At 42.9% G+C, this 15,605-nt stretch overlaps 1 protein-coding gene across 2 annotated transcripts in view; it reads left to right on the forward strand.

Annotated features, from left to right (window-relative positions):
* The first annotated feature begins 2,036 nt into the window (after positions 1 to 2,036).
* The window catches only part of GAREM1 (GRB2 associated regulator of MAPK1 subtype 1), a 236,734-nt gene continuing 223,165 nt past the window's right edge, over positions 2,037 to 15,605 (forward strand). For both annotated transcript variants that reach the window (XM_005224060.5, XM_002697684.6), the window contains exon 1: positions 2,037 to 2,602. In XM_005224060.5, the coding sequence (XP_005224117.1) occupies positions 2,482 to 2,602 (121 nt within the window). In that variant the 5' untranslated portion in view covers positions 2,037 to 2,481. The remainder of the gene's footprint in view (positions 2,603 to 15,605) is intronic.

Below are 15,605 nucleotides of genomic sequence, written 5' to 3' on the forward strand. Positions count from 1 at the left end.
TTCTTCTCCAGGGAAGATTCCGACCCAGCGATCTGAACAGTGATCACCTGCATTGGAGGCGGATTCTTTTCCATCGGAGTCACCAGGGATTTGGAGTAAAACAGACTAAAAACTCCTCCCCCCACCTTTTTTTCCAAGACTTTTCCGAAAACTTCACATCAGTGACACAAAGCTGAAAACTTTCAGCAGAAGATTTTGTGAAAATCATTGTCAGTGCTTCCAAGGGGGAGGACAGGGAAAGTGTGAGAAGCATCTCCAGGGTTTTTCTGTAATTGCTGCTGCTACTGCTGCTAAGTCGCTTCAGTCCTGTCCGACTCTGTGTGACCCCATAGATGGCAGCCCACCAGGCTCCCCTGTCTCTGGGATTCTTCAGGCAAGAACACTGGAGTGGGTTGCCATTTCCTTCTCTAATGCATGAAAGTGAAAAGTGAAAGTGAAGTCGCTCAGTCATGTCCGACTCTTAGAGACCCCATGGACTGCAGCCTACCAGGCTCCTCCATCCATGGGATTTTCCAGGCAAGAGTACTGGAGTGGGATGCCACTGCCTTCTCCTCTGTAATTGCTATGGAGAGGTTTATTCATTGGCACAGACCTAAGCCAGCCATCTGAAAGGCAGTGGTTGTTTTCAAGTCCCCCTGGGCAGGTGAAGCAGGTGTTTGTTTTGTCTTCCATGCACTGTACACTGAATACGTATTGAAAAATATAAAGAACTGATCTATGTAACCCTTTCACCTGGCCACCACTCGCCTCTGCTGGTGTGTGTGCTGTGTGCTAAGTCGCTTCAGTGGTGTCCCACTCTTTGCAACCTATGGACTGTAGCCCGCCAGGCTCCTCTGTCCATGAGATTCTCCAGGCCAGAATACTGGAGTGAGTTGCCATTTTCTTCTCCAAGGATCTTCCCAACCCAGGGATCGAACCCAGGCCTCTTATGTCTCCTGCATTAGCAGGCAGGTTCTTTACCACTAGCGCCACCTGGGAAGCCATTATTTTGCTGGTGTAAAATAATATTAAAAAAAAAAAAAAAGTAGCAATTAAAAGTTAGGATGTGCTTAAAGAAACAGGAATCTTACAGCCACCTCTGAGCTCTGTCTGCAGGGAGTAGGCCACAGTCAATATTGGGGAAAACAGAGTGTTTATCACAGAAAGTGGACTGTGGGCTTGAATCCAGGCATATCCATCTACAAGTGCACAATCTTGCCAATTTACCAAATGTCTTGGTACGTATATCTAGAAAACGAGGATTATTCCAACCCTGGGAGAGAAATGAGTGAGAAAAGCATGTGACAACAGCTGGTTCCCGTCACCTCCCAGTAAACTGGCGTGTCTGTGGCTGTTGGTCTCAATCTCCGCTGTCTCCAGCAGCTTGTCGGTACAATGAAGGTGCCAACCTGACAGTCATCTTCCCTTATGTGGGTACTGATAATTCGTTACCTTTCTGTTTCTCGGTGATTAGGCCTTTTTCATTCCGCCTTGTAGCCAGAGTCTGGTGTAAAATAATCTTAAAACTTGAGTCTAGACTCAAGGGGGTAACTTCCGGCTGCGTTTCTGGAGAATTTTAGGGCTGTCGGGGCGGGGTGGCGGGAGGCACGCCAGGGGATGGATGCTTTTCCCAGCGGTGGCACTCTCAAGAGATGGGCACCACACAGATCTCTTGCGCCTATAACAGCAACTCCAGCGCCACGATGGGGGTGGACCGGAGAGGGAGTTACATCTGCAAGACGAGTGAGATTTCCGAGCTCGCTGTGTTCCTCTGGGGCGCCCTCCGGGCAGGCCCCGGGAAAGCGAAGGAATGCGGGCGCGCGGCGGCGCCGGGCGAGGCTGCAAGGCGCCGGAGCGGTCGGACGGGGGAGCGAGAGCTAAAGCTTGCGGAGCGCGCCCAGACGCCCGCTGGATCCGGGAGCCGCCGCCTAGCCGAGCCCGCCCGGCTGCGGGGGGCGGGGGAGGCCGAGCGGGAGGCGGGGCGGAGCGGGCGGCGCCGGGGAGGCGGAGGCGGGGTCTCTCCGAGCTGCGCAGGCGTTGCTCGCACCTTGTTGATTAGTCAGTGCTGGGAGCGCTGCTATGGCGTTTCTCAGACCCGCGGCTCCTCCTCACACGCTCCAGGCGGAGGGAAGGAGGGGTGAGAGGAGGAGGAGGCGAGCGGGCGGCCGCCGCAGCTGCAGACCCGGGGCCAGAGGAGGAGGCGGAGCGGCAGCCGCTGCAGCCACCCCGGCCGCCGCGGGGCTGCTGCGAGTCCTCTCCGGGCTTGAGGGCACGCGGGGCGCCCCAGCCATGCCCCGCAGCGGCAGCTGAGCCGGCCGCGGGCCCCCTCCGTCCCTCCCTCGCTCCCGGCTGCCGCAGCCGCCGCCGCGCCCCTGGGCTGCCCGCGGCGGGAGTGCCGGGCGCCCCTCGCGCGTCCCAGCTCCGCGAGTGCGAGCAGCGGCGGCCGCCGAGGCGCGGGGTGGTGCCGGCGGCGGGAGCGCGGGGCCGGAGGAGGCGGGGAAGATGGACCCGGCGCCCTCGCTGGGCTGCAGCCTCAAGGATGTGAAGTGGAGCTCGGTGGCCGTTCCGCTCGACCTGCTGGTCAGCACTTACCGACTGCCCCAGATTGCGCGGCTGGACAGCGGTGAGTCCCCGCCCGCGAGCCGCAGTCTTGGCTGGGCTGTGCGCGCCTGTGCCGGGGAGGGTGGGACCCGGTGGGGAGTGGGCTGCCCGCCCCCCCCCGGCGTTGGACTTGGCCCGAGCGGCTGCCGCAGCCCTGGCGCGTCGCTCTCAACTCCCCCCAGCAGCAGCTAGAGATGTGAAAATCAGAGCCCTTGCAGGATAATTAAAAAGGACGCCAAAAAAAAAAAAAAAAAATCAACATTAGGGAAACCTCTGCAGATAGTAATCTTGGAGGCGAGCTGTCCCTCCCTACCCGCCTGCAAGAATTACTCAACCTGAGAAACCCTGAAGAGTTAGCTTAGGTAACTTTCTCACAAAATAATTGTGCTTTGGGTGGCATCTTTATTTTGGCAACTCTCCCCCTCCCCTCCCCAAGAAGGAGCAGATTTTAGGGGGAAAGGTCCTGGGTGACCAATGAAAGAGATCACATTTCTCAGAGACCTTTTATTACAGCTTGTCTGTTTTGTTTAAGTCAACTGAAAGTAATTTAGAGCTGTGTAGCAAATGTTTTTAGTAGAGGTGATGGTATGCTTAAGGTTAATTATTAGCTTAGTGCATTTCCAGCCTGGAAAAAAAACTGAAGTCCCGAAAACCTGTATTGACCTGGAACCTGAGCTCAAAACTAAGACATGCTCGTGTTTCCTGAAATTGACAACCAGAGACTAACCCCACGTCTCCCAGCTGTTTGTTCTGCAGGTTGACATCTGCAAACAGGTAGATAGATGTGCATACTGTTAAGATACTTTTCGGTTTGAGAGCTGTGACAGACAAGGTGGCAGTTTAGGTGTGTTTTGCCTTTTGTGTTTTCGTAATAACTTCTGTTGATTTTGGCTTCGTGCGGTTTCAGACTGTTTGCAGAAACAAGCTGGCCTCTGCTATGGGGCTGCTTGAAGCACCTGGGCCCAGGCGGGCAGGCAAGTGTATAAAGCTGTGCTCTCGCCAAATCAGCACTGAGCAGAAAGGTGTCATTTCTGCTCAAAGGACTTGGGTTGCTCCTTTTTCTCTGGAGTCCAGGCATGTGTAACATGAGACGTTGTAAGTGTCTAAAGGCATTTTTGTTCCCTTTCTTCTGAGGAGTTAGATTAGACGTTTGAAGTACTGATGTGAAAAATAAAGGCAGGAGAGTTCAGGATCACTGTAAAACAGTCTCCCCGTGCTTACTAGCTTTGTTTAATTGGTGGTGGTAGTCGTGGGCATTGGGAATAAGCTAAGAGTTCGGAAAGTAGTGATGAAGGGCAGGTGAGTTCAGGGACGGTCAGGTGGTATGTTTGAGGCATTTCTGCTTGGAGTGGGAGTGCTTTAAATATGTCTGCAGGTCTGAATCAGAGAGAGAGTGTGTGTGTACTCTGAGTTTCATTTATTCTTACATTGTATGCAGTTGTGTATACTGAAAGGTTATAGAATTCCTCACTTTTTCCTATCTCTCATCTCTGCTCACATCACCAAAACTTACTAGCTAGATGGTGAACATGGATGTGTGTGGTGTAAAAGTCACCCAAAAGTTTCATTAAACAAAATTTTAAGAGGCTGAATGTCAGTTGCAGACATAACTTTCAGCTTTACAATCCACTTTCCTCTCCCTGCCATTCATAAAAAGGATCTGAATCAGCAGTGTACTCATCCCACACTTCTTTTTCAAATTAGGACGTGGGTAGCAAGTCTTAACAGTGTGTCCTTTCAAGCTGTGGAATGGATTTTGATCACTGTGTGTAATTCCAATTCTGTATTGTAAAGTTTCTGTTATTACTGCTTGAGGATCACAGTGGCATATACAAATTTGGAATCATAGCCAAATACTGCTTTATACTTTGGTCCTTTCACTTAATCTCATCTTATTTAAAAAAAAATTTTTTTTTTAAGCTGCATGCTGTTTCATGGGATGATGGCTGTACCATATATCGAGTCCCCTGCTGCTGCTAAGTCGCTTTAGTCGTGTCTGACTCTGTGCGACCCCGTGGACGGCAGCCCACCAGGCTCCCCTGTCCCTGGGATTCTCCAGGCAAGAACACTGGAGTGGGTTGCCATTTCCTTCTCCAATGCATGAAAGTGAAAAGTCAAAGTGGACACCAAAGCTGCTTCACTTTATGAATTTTAAGTTGTGATGTAATGAATACTCTTATACATAAATCTATTTGTTTGGATTAGGATATATTCCTCCCCTGCTGAATAAGCATGTAAATCCTTTTTAAGTCCTTGTTACACATTGCCAAATTGCTTCAGAGACTAAAGGTTATACTCATGCTCAAGGGAGAATCATGGGAGTAGCAGTTTCCCTACAACCTTAAAATAATAAGTATTTTACAAACAACTAGAACCAATAAACTTTGCTAATTTGAAGGGCGGAAAGTGTTAGATTACCAATTAAATTTGGATAGACTTTAAAAGAGTTGGTCATAGATTCCATGTTTATTTTTTTAAATGTGTCACAGCAGTGCGCAGAACACGTTAAGGACATGCTGCCATGCTGTATGTGAAATTTGTGCAGCCCTCATTCCTGTGTATGTCCTTTTGCCAGCTTTAGTGCTGCAGGTACATTTTATACACACACACACATACATACACCCTATACTTAGACATGAAAGGTAGTCATTTTCCAAATCACTTGTTTTCAGAGAGGTTAGAAAGGAATGGAAAAACATGGCAGTAGTTGACATTATGCCAAGAGGAAACTATTGGCTGATTGTAAGCAATCATTTAAAAAAAAATCAAACATCTTATTTCAGAACTGTTGATTATTGGATGCCTACTATGTGCTGGTCCGTTTCTAAGTGCTTGATATATCTTGTCTCAAATCCTTAGCACTCCATTTTAAGGACTTTGGGAACCTGAGGTTTGGAGAAATTGAGCAACATAGCTAGTAAATGATGGATTGTGATTTTTAGCCGACTTTCCAACTCTGAAGACAGACCTTTTATCTTAAACTGTACTACCTCCTTATACTAAACAGGAGTAGATTTAGAGTAGATCTAACGTCTGGTCTAAAGAGCCCCACCGTCTCTCTTGAGAGCTGGAGGACCGGAAAGTCAATATTTTTAGAACAGAGTAGACATCGAATTAAGTGCTGGCCTCATCCATCATATTTAGACGATTTTCTGCTTCCCAAAAGAGTGGCTGAAAAGCGGTAAGGGGCAGAGAAGAAAGTAAAGAATCAGAGAAAGAAGGCAAAAAGTAGAGTCTGAGGGCCAAGGGTATGTAGACATGCCTGTTGAGAGCACTTTAGGACGTTTGCCACATTTAACATACTAACTGCACAGTAAGAGCTTTCCAGTTCTTTGCCTCCTGCATGTCACTCATGAATTGCCAGACACATTCACTGTTCCACCCCCAGTGGTGAAATTTGTCATCGTTTAAGATAAATACAAAATTAGTGAGTCTTTTTTGCCTGGGAAGTCCCATGGACAGAGGAGCCTGGCGGGCTATAGTCTGTGGGATCACTAGAGTCGGACGTGACTTAGCGACTAAACCACCACCACAGTATGGCCTCATGAGTCTTTCTGGAGACTAAAAGAAAAGTAGAGGTTCTCCTTAAGAAAGACATCTCTTCAGCCAGAATCTCACGCCGTTCTGCAACGCAGTTAAAATCAGATATTTAACCTCATCATCAGTCTTGGAAACTGTTGGCTGTAGAACCAGGTTCAACAAATGTCTTTATGACCGAGAGGGTGGAGAGAATAATCCTCACCCATCATCAGCCCGTCCACACTTAGGGCTAGGTAGGTGGGGAAATTTTTCTTTTTTCTCTGTCTCTTCAGTATTTTTTCTTGGAAGGGCTCTGAAGAGCTGTTCTCCAGCCATACTCTTCCAACTTTTTTGCTCTTACAGCGCCTGAAAGATTCTGTAAAAGCCTGTACTCTAAGCACATTTCAAGTTAATTGCTAAAACTTTTCATCTTAAATTTAAATAGTTGTAGAGGATGTTATTTTTCATCATACCATCAACGTTGACTTTTCAAGTTATTGCGTTGTTTAAAAAACTCTAGTAGAATGTATATTTGATTCCCTCATAACTTCTCTTATAACTCAGTTGGTAAAGAATCTGCCTGTAACATAGGAGACCCTGGTTCGATTCCTGGGTCTGGAAGATCTCCTGCAGAAGGCATAGGCTACCTACTCCAGTGTTCTTGGGCTTCCCTTGTGGCTCAGCTGGTAAAGAAAGTGAAGTCACTCAGTCGTGTTTGACTCTCTGCTACCCAATGGACTGTAGCCTACCAGGCTCCTCCTTCCATAGGATTTTCCAGGCAAGAGTACCAGAGTGGGTTGCCATTTCCTTTTCCAGGGGATCTTCCCAACCCCGGGATCAAACCCGGGTCTCACGCATTGCAGGCAAACGCTTTACCCTCTGAGCCACCAAATCCATCTGCAACGCGGGAGACCTGAGTTCAATCTCTGGGTTGGGAAGATCTCCTGGGGAAGAGAAAGGCTACCCACTCCAGTATTCTGGCCTGGAGAATTTGGGTTGCAAAGAGTCGGACACGACTGAGTGACTTTCACTTCACTTCATGTTTGATTGTCAACGTTATTCATTTTTGAAATGCACGAATAAGTTCTTAACAGTTAAAATTTTTATGTCTTTCCTTTTTTCTCCTTAAATTCATATTTCCATTTCCTTTCTCCTACAGAATTTTACTCCAATGGAAAATAGTTGTTTTTTTTTTTTTCTGTTAGAAGGAAGGGTTTATTACTTGCAGTAAATAAAGAGAACACCAGAAATCTTTCCCAAAGCAGTGTCTTATCGATCACTGCCTTACTTTCTGTACCAAAAAAAGAATATAAATCAAAAACTAGTATTTCGTATTTCATTTGGCCACAGGCCCTTTTTATTTAAATATTTCAGGTTGTTTAAAACAAAGAAGTGGAAATTGCCTGTGTTAGGAAAGGAGATACTCAAATGCTGGAGACTTGCACTCCACAGCAGGGATCAGCATTTTCATTTGTTCTTTTGTTAGTCGCCCCGTTCCCTGGGATCTTTACACCCTGGGGTAATGCAGATTAGAAAGATCTGGTGAAGTTGATCCAGAGGACTGCTTTTGTAAAGTGGGAGAAGGACCTTTGGGAGGGGGAGGTAATAAAGGACAGCTGCCATTCATTGTAGGAGGGATGTTCTTCCATCACAGTTACAGTTTCAGGCAATCAGTTTTTAGACAGGAGAGTATTTGAAAGTTGGGGACTTGGAAATTGACTCACTTCAATGGTGACTCAGACGGTAAAGAATCCACCTGTAATGCAGGAGACCTGGGTTCGATCTCTGGGTTGGGAAGATCCGCTGGAGAAGGGCATGGCAACACACTCCAGTATACTTGCCTGGAGAATCCCATGGACAGAGGAGCCCGGTGGGCTACAGTCCATGGGGTTGCAAAGAGTTGGACATAACTGAGCGACTAAGCACAACACATAGTTGTGATGATGAAGCCCTTGCGAAGTGTTGGCTTTGCTTCAGACACGTACCCTAGTTCAAAGAATGCTGGTCTAGAGCAGGAAAGATGAGTGTATGGTCCTGCTTGCTGAAAGAAAGAAGATTACATAGGCTGCATGAACTGCCAGGGAGAGAGAAATAAAGATGGTAGGCATTGGAGGCAGCTGCGTTGGGTGGATAGCTGCACTTTCTCTCTCTCCACCATGAGGAGGAAGCAGAGTTGATTCCAAACCCCACGTGTGTGGCATGCTGGGGGCTTTGGTATTTGCTTTCTGCGGAGCTCCTTCTCTTAACTGTACCATTCAAGTGCCTGGAGAGCTGATGGAGCAGAAACAACTGTGGCCACTCAGATGGCCGAGAGGCTCCACGTGGCTGTTGAAAGTGTCACAGGTGTTTTTAGATTCAAGTGTTATCTTTGAAATTTTTAGTAGGCACTCATCAATGCTTTTATTGGATTGAAGATGATTTTCTGAGAATCTGTAGTTGAATAACTGTTAGCAGGAAAGAGGTGCCTAGTGTGTTATACACAAGGTAGGTTTTGAAGAAAGTCTCTTGAATATTCTTTTATATACTGTCATTTTCCTCTAGTTATCATGTATTTGAGTTGGCCATGCATAACAGGATCTTGTGGAGGACAGTGGATGGTTATCAACATTTAGACTCGTAAGATGAGATTTGGACATGGCTCCTTATTTTAAACGCTCTTGCTTTTCAAATAAGATGTCGATTTTGAAAGTCTTAAGGGAGTATCCACGTGATAAGAAAAAAAGAATCTTGAGATGCTCAGTTCATCTGTAAAAGGAAAACTGGTTTGATCATTGCGATTGACTGTATCATAGTTTAAAGAGAGTATTTTAGTCTCTTTACCTCATTTGGCTTCCTTATTGAAATACCAAGTTCTAGTCGACCAGCTTGTAAACTCATTTATTTTTGTCTGAGATTCCTGAGGTATCTGTCTTTTCACTAAAAAAGCTCCAGTTCTAGGAAGACTCATAAACTCCTTCTTGTCTTTAGCAGGACTATCAATCTTAAAAAAACCAGCTATTATATGCAACTTGAAAAATAACTCTTTATTGTTTACGTATTATTTTGTCATATTTGATAAAATATAAAATGCTTGCTAAAATATTTTTTAAATCTCATGGGATTAATTCTTCTTTAGATGACATTTCCACATGAAGTTGTTTCCCCACATCTCAAACCTCCACCCCATTCCCAGTTTCATAAGAACATTTACCCAAATTTCATTAAAAGGATAAAAAAATTTAATAAATTATCATGATTTCCCAGCTCCTAGCACACTTCCTGGTATGTAGGAGGCATTCAGTAAGAATTTAATAAATGAATGAATACATCTCAATGTTAAAATTTTTAAGGTCCAAAGTAGATTACTAAAGGTGTCTATGGCCTCTGCAAGTCTAACAGAATTTAACTTTTGATTCAGTTGAGATACACAGACTAAGGTGGTAGGTCCTAAAATTAGCAGTAGGAAAAATAGAGACTGGTAAGATCATGATGAAATAATGATTCTTAGGTTCATTAGTTATCCATCTTTAAATAAATTATTTCTAGCAATTAAAACTCATTTTTTAAAGGCCTTTTTTTTCTCTTTGCTTTCTTACTCGTTCTTTCATTCTGAAATTCAGATGCCTTCTTCACATGTTACATGTAGTATGTCATTAAATTTTTAGCCTTCTATCACCTAGAATGCCATACATCTTTGGAGCTAGTCAACTCTTACAATAAGAAAGAACCTGATTGGATAGCCAGCTCACCATTTAACTATCCATTGTTTCATCTTTTCAGAGCATCAGGGGTTTTACTTCTAAGCAAAGCAAGCCGCTTCGTTTAAGTAGTGTTGCAAAACTACTACTGCTAATTTGGTACAGTTGTTGTTTTCCTAGAATAGCCCCAAGATTGACTTGAAACCATAGTCTCTTAATCCCAGACAGTGAGTTTCCTTTTATGCCATTGCAGGAGTATTACATAGTGGTAGGAGGAGAAGGAAAACCCAGTTTTCCTGAGCCCTTTTCTAGCTCTGTGGATGAATTACTTTATACTATAAGGCAAGTCATTTTAATTGATTCTGCTAATTCTTAAACCTACTTTGAAATAAATATTTAAATATCACTTGAGCTTTGATGGCTTAATGGTTGTTTAATGAATATCAAGTTATTGAATTTAAAATGCAATGTGAAGTCATAGTTATGAAGCTGTTATTTAGGTTAATATGTAACATGTACAGTAAGTTATTATGATTAGGTCTGATTATAGCTTAGAGAGGAATAGAATTGTGAGCAGAGCTTATGTGTGTATCCTTGTGAAGATTTTTGAATAGACTGTGTTCTGTTGTTTTTTTCCATTCAGTAAAGAAAAATTTCCTCGGTAAGTTCCCCTCCCCCCCTAAAGTGATAGTTTTCTCAGTAATAGATGTTAAGATGTTAGAAATGAAACTTTGCTCTTGATAATTAGTTCAAATTGAGAGTATTTTCCTCCTAGCAGGAAACTAGATTCAAATACCTAAAAGTAACTGGAAAAGGGTAAATATTTACTTTGCTATTTTTAAACATATCTGTTATCTTGTAGGTAATTAGGAAGCACTGGTTGTAAGAGACTTTGTCATCCATTCAAAAAAAGGTTAATGAAATGCCAGAGGAAACTCGCTTGAATAACTCCAGGACATTCATCCAAGCAGATGCCACTCTCTTCCTTGAGTGGGCAAGTAAGGGATGGCTAGAATCGAAGACCTAATATCTATTTTATTGTCATTCCTGATCCTCTGTAGCTTATCTTATGAAACCTTCACTTTGTTTCAGGTTAACATATAAAGTAATAAGGAATCCATTTTTACCTTGGATCACTGACTCATAAAATCAATCAAGCGCCAGACCCAAGTTAAAAATAATTTAATTAGTTATGCCTAAAGAGAGAGAGCACGCTCATGAAGGTTCAGATTACTTAAAAATAAATAACATAAAGCTTTATTAAGATATTCTACTTTTATTTTTTCCTGTTTATTTTGGTCCACTCTTTGGTCTGTTAAGAGGAAGGGAGCCACGGAGAATAGACAAGATCAAGAGAAAAATTTTCAGAAGCTTATCATGGCTAGGTACATCACTTTAGGTTCATTTTAACTGTATGTAACAGGACCAAAATAATAATAGCAATAATGGCTTATCCAACATGGAGATTTCTTTCTTTCTCAAATAACAAAAGTCTGAAGAAACATGGCCCAGAATGACAGGGCAGAATGACAAGAACCCAGGCTTCTCATGGCTTTCTGCTCTGTCATCCTCAGTAGGTAGTTTTCACTTCATGGTTCTCAGTGGCTGCTGGAGCTCTTGCCATCATGTCTGCATCCCAGATAGAAGGAAGGGCCCAAGGGTATGTCTCACCATCAATCCTTCACCGCCTTGCACTCACATCTCATTGGTAAGGACTTACATACTGCTATGTGGACAGGAAGGCGAGTGGAATCTTAATTGGGCACAGTGCAGGAAAGGGGGTCATTGAATATTGGGAGTTACCCGTCAGCCTCTGCCTTTTAGATTTTTGCCTTGATGCCTTGCATTTTCTTTTTTCTTCTACCCAGAACTTACTAAAACAGTCATGCCTTGGGCCCCAGTTCCTAGACATTTCCTTGTTTGGGTTCTTCTGCAGTTAAGAGAGTAGGAACTTCTTGCCCCAACTTTTCTCTCTTCATCCTTCAGCTAAAACCTTAAAGCGGCTCTGTATAAGAGGCTCTTTATTAGAGGTTGGAAGTACTTTTTCAGTAAGCAGGAAAAGTTGTATACTCTTAAGACTTTGTTGGAAGGCACTCTCGCATTCTTTTTTGGTTTGCCTACTTTTCAGATTTTGCCCTTGACCTGATGCACACAATGGGGATAGTTGTCCAATTTTTTAAACTATTTCTTTTGCCAGAGAGGCTTAGTGGTTGGTTTTTTGTTTTTTTTTTTTTTAAAACATACTTACTATTCCCCACCGTCACCCCCAATATCATTATTATAGAGAGTTTTACTATGGAAACATAGACAGAAAATGACAGAAATGAATATCAATGTTAATTCCAGAGGTTATGTAATTGTTATGTAACCGTTATTAACATTTTCCTATTATGCAGGCATGCCGCGTACATGGAGAATGTATATAAAGTGAGACTAAACTGTATATGTGCTTGGTTGCTAAGTCGTGTCTGATTCTTTGTAACCCCATGGACTGTATAGCCTGTCAGCCTCTTCTGTCCATGGGATTTCCCAGCAAGACTACTCTAGTGGGTTGCCATTTCATCCTCCAGGGGATCTTCCTGACCCAGGAATGGAACTTGAGTCTCCTGTGACTCTTGCCTTGGTGGGAGGGTTGTTTACCACTGAGCCACCCGGGAAGCCCTAAACTGTATATAAAAATGAAAGTGTTATTCTTTCAGTCATGTCTGATTCTTTGTGACCCCATGAACTGTAGCCTTCCTGGTTCCTCTGTCCATGGGATTCTCCAGGCAAGAATACTGGAGTGGGTTGCCATTCCCTTCTCCAGCGGATCTTCCCATCCCAGGGAGCGAACCTGGGTCCCCTGCATTTCAGGCAGATTCTTTACTGTCTGAGCCGCCAGGGAAGCCCAAACTGTATATAAAACTTAAAATTTTACATTATATCGTGAGCATTTTCCTTCATTATTAATCTTCTTTGAAAATAAAATTGTCATGACCGAATGCAATTCTGTTATTACCAATTAACCATTATTTATTTGACCATTTTCTGCTTGCTAGACATTCACTTGTTTTGAGTGTCATTTTTTGAGGCTATCTTTATACTTAAATTTGTCTGTTTTGTATATCATTCATTATTTGAGGTTCCTGGAAGTGGGATTAAAAAAAATTTTTTTTTTTAGGTTGTTGATGTGTATTGCTAATTGTAGCCAGGAAAGTTTGCACCATTAGCAGTTAATGAATATCAGTGTGCATCATTGAATATCAGAGTTTTTTTTTCAGTCTTTGCTAATTTAGGTGATTTAAAAATTGGTACTTTTTATAATTTGCATCACTTTGAAGGCTACTAGAATAAATTCAATGATTGTTTCATATTGTGAATTTTATAAGTTAGTTATTCGGTTGTTTTCGGTAGAATTTTTTTTTCCTCCAAAGCTCCTGTAATAAAAATGAAATCCTAGTGTCCTTTATTCTTGTTTTTTTTTTTTTTTTGTAGGATGTTTATAATAATCTCTAGGCTTCATGGGGGTTTAATCACTTTATAAACTTTTGTTCCATTTTTCTCTGGTTAACGTTCATAAATAGGCATTACCTGTTTCTGAAATTGAATAATTATGGTTAACTTACTTTTCTTCATCAAGTTGGATATTGGATTTAAATGTTACGTTCAGTATTGCATTGTGGTCAGTCAATAATCTCATGAAAATCTTGGTAAAAACCATATTGTGTGTTAGCAATTATAATTGTACAATATTTAAGTTCAAGTCATGGATAGTTCCTCGTTGGTACGTCACTGTTGACAAATTCCTGTACATTGCCTAAAACTAAGCTGCCAAGCTATGTTCATCACTATTTGATTTTAAAGACTAAGAATGAATGGATACGTTTATGAAAATGTCATTATTTTTATATGTAATCTATAATGAACCCTGAAGTGCTGCATTTAGGGCAGTTAGAGTTTCTGTTCCATTTCCTATTCTTTCTTTTTGTAAGAGTTAGGTTTCAGCAACTTGAGAGCCTGTTGAAGCTTAGAATCTGAGTATGAATGCAGGAGAATAAATGCTAGAGATTCACAGATAACTTCAAGACCAGGAGGGAAGCAAACGTGATAGTTTGAATGTCATTTCATTTCCTCTGCTGAATATCTGTGCAAGTGTCGACGTCAGTGTAATGGTTAAGAAGAAGGGAACCAGAGATAAGAGGAGGAAAGCTGGGTTTAATTCTCTCTGTGTATAGGCAGTGATTGATGGGGGAATCAAAAATGTTTTCTGTTGCCAGCTTGACACCTGAGGACTCTATAAATAGTTGTCTTTATCAGAAGGTTGAGGTGGCAGTTGCTGAAAGCACAGTACAAGATGACTTTAAGAGAATCTTTTAGCATCAGAGAAGACCCCTCAAGCCAACTTCACAGAGGATCAGGGAATTCTGAAATTGTTCTTGCCCTCCCTCCAGTTTGCTGTCTTCTTGACTCAGCTGGGAAGATTTCAATCTGAGCAGGTTGTTCACAGTTTGAGTACAATCGATGTCAGAGGAGTTTCATGCTAATAAGTGGAGACTAGACAGGGAAGGAAGAAGGGAAATATATGAACTAAGTTATAAACATCATTTACAGTCTGTCTAGTTTTTTAAATTGTCACAATGAAATAGAATTTCATTTCTCCCAATTATAAACATCATGCATTCACTATTAAGAATTTGAATACATGGAAATATGTAAAAACTTAAGGTTATCTGAGGTCCCACCACCCTGAGATAACCGTGATTGTCCTTTCATGCATCCCCTATTCTCTTCTCTCCCACACTCTTATAATTTTAGAGAAATGAGACATTTTAGCTACCACTTTTTTTGTTTCTCCCTTCACTTCAACCCTCATGCCTCCAATCCAATCCTGTCTACCCACACAATCCACTTTAATAATGCAGGAGTTTGCTTCATATTTCCTCCCTACTCGTATAATCCTGCATTGACATTAGATATGTAGTCCACCCCTAGTATCTTTGGGGAATTGATTCCAGAATTCCTGCAGTTACCAAAATCCATCGATGCTGAAGTCTGTATAGTAAACTGGCCATAGTACAGTGACCCTCAGTATCCATGGACTCTACACCCACAGATCCAACCAACCTTGATACAAAGACATATACTGAAATAGGATTCTGTCCTTGCTTTGTGAAAATGGGACTGTATTATATCTATTAATACTTGTATATTATACATACTTCTTGGCTTCCTGTTTATGTCACTCTTGAGAATCTTTCTAAATCATCTGGTATAAAACATTCATTCCTTTTTAACAGCTGCATAATATTCCATGATGCAGATCTACTCATTCTTCTGTTGATTGATGTCCAACTTATTTCTAGTTATTGGCCTCTGTTAATTATACTTCACTAAACCTGTGGTATTGGAGAAGACTCTTGAGAGTCCCTTGGACTACAAGGAGATCCAACCAGTCCATTCTGAGGGAGATCAGCCCTGGGATTTCTTTGGAAGGAATGATGCTAAAGCTGAAACTCCAGTACTTTGGCCACCTCATGCGAAGAGCTGACTCATTGGAAAAGACTCTGATGCTGGGAGGGATTGGGGGCAGGAGGAGAAGGGGACGACAGAGGATGAGATGGCTGGATGGCATCACTGACTCGATGGACGTGAGGCTGGGTGAACTCCGGGAGTTGGTGACGGACAGGGAGGCCTGGCGTGCTGTGATTCATGGGGTCGCAAAGAGTCGGACACGACTGAGCGACTGATCTGATCTGAAACCTCCACAAGGCTTCCCTTGTGGCTCAGGCGGTAAAGCGTCTGCCTACAATGCGGGAGACCTGGGTTCTATCCCTGGGTTGGGAAGTTCCC

The sequence above is a fragment of the Bos taurus genome, chromosome 24 (genome assembly GCF_002263795.3).
Source record: "Bos taurus isolate L1 Dominette 01449 registration number 42190680 breed Hereford chromosome 24, ARS-UCD2.0, whole genome shotgun sequence".
Classification (NCBI taxonomy): domain Eukaryota; kingdom Metazoa; phylum Chordata; class Mammalia; order Artiodactyla; family Bovidae; genus Bos; species Bos taurus.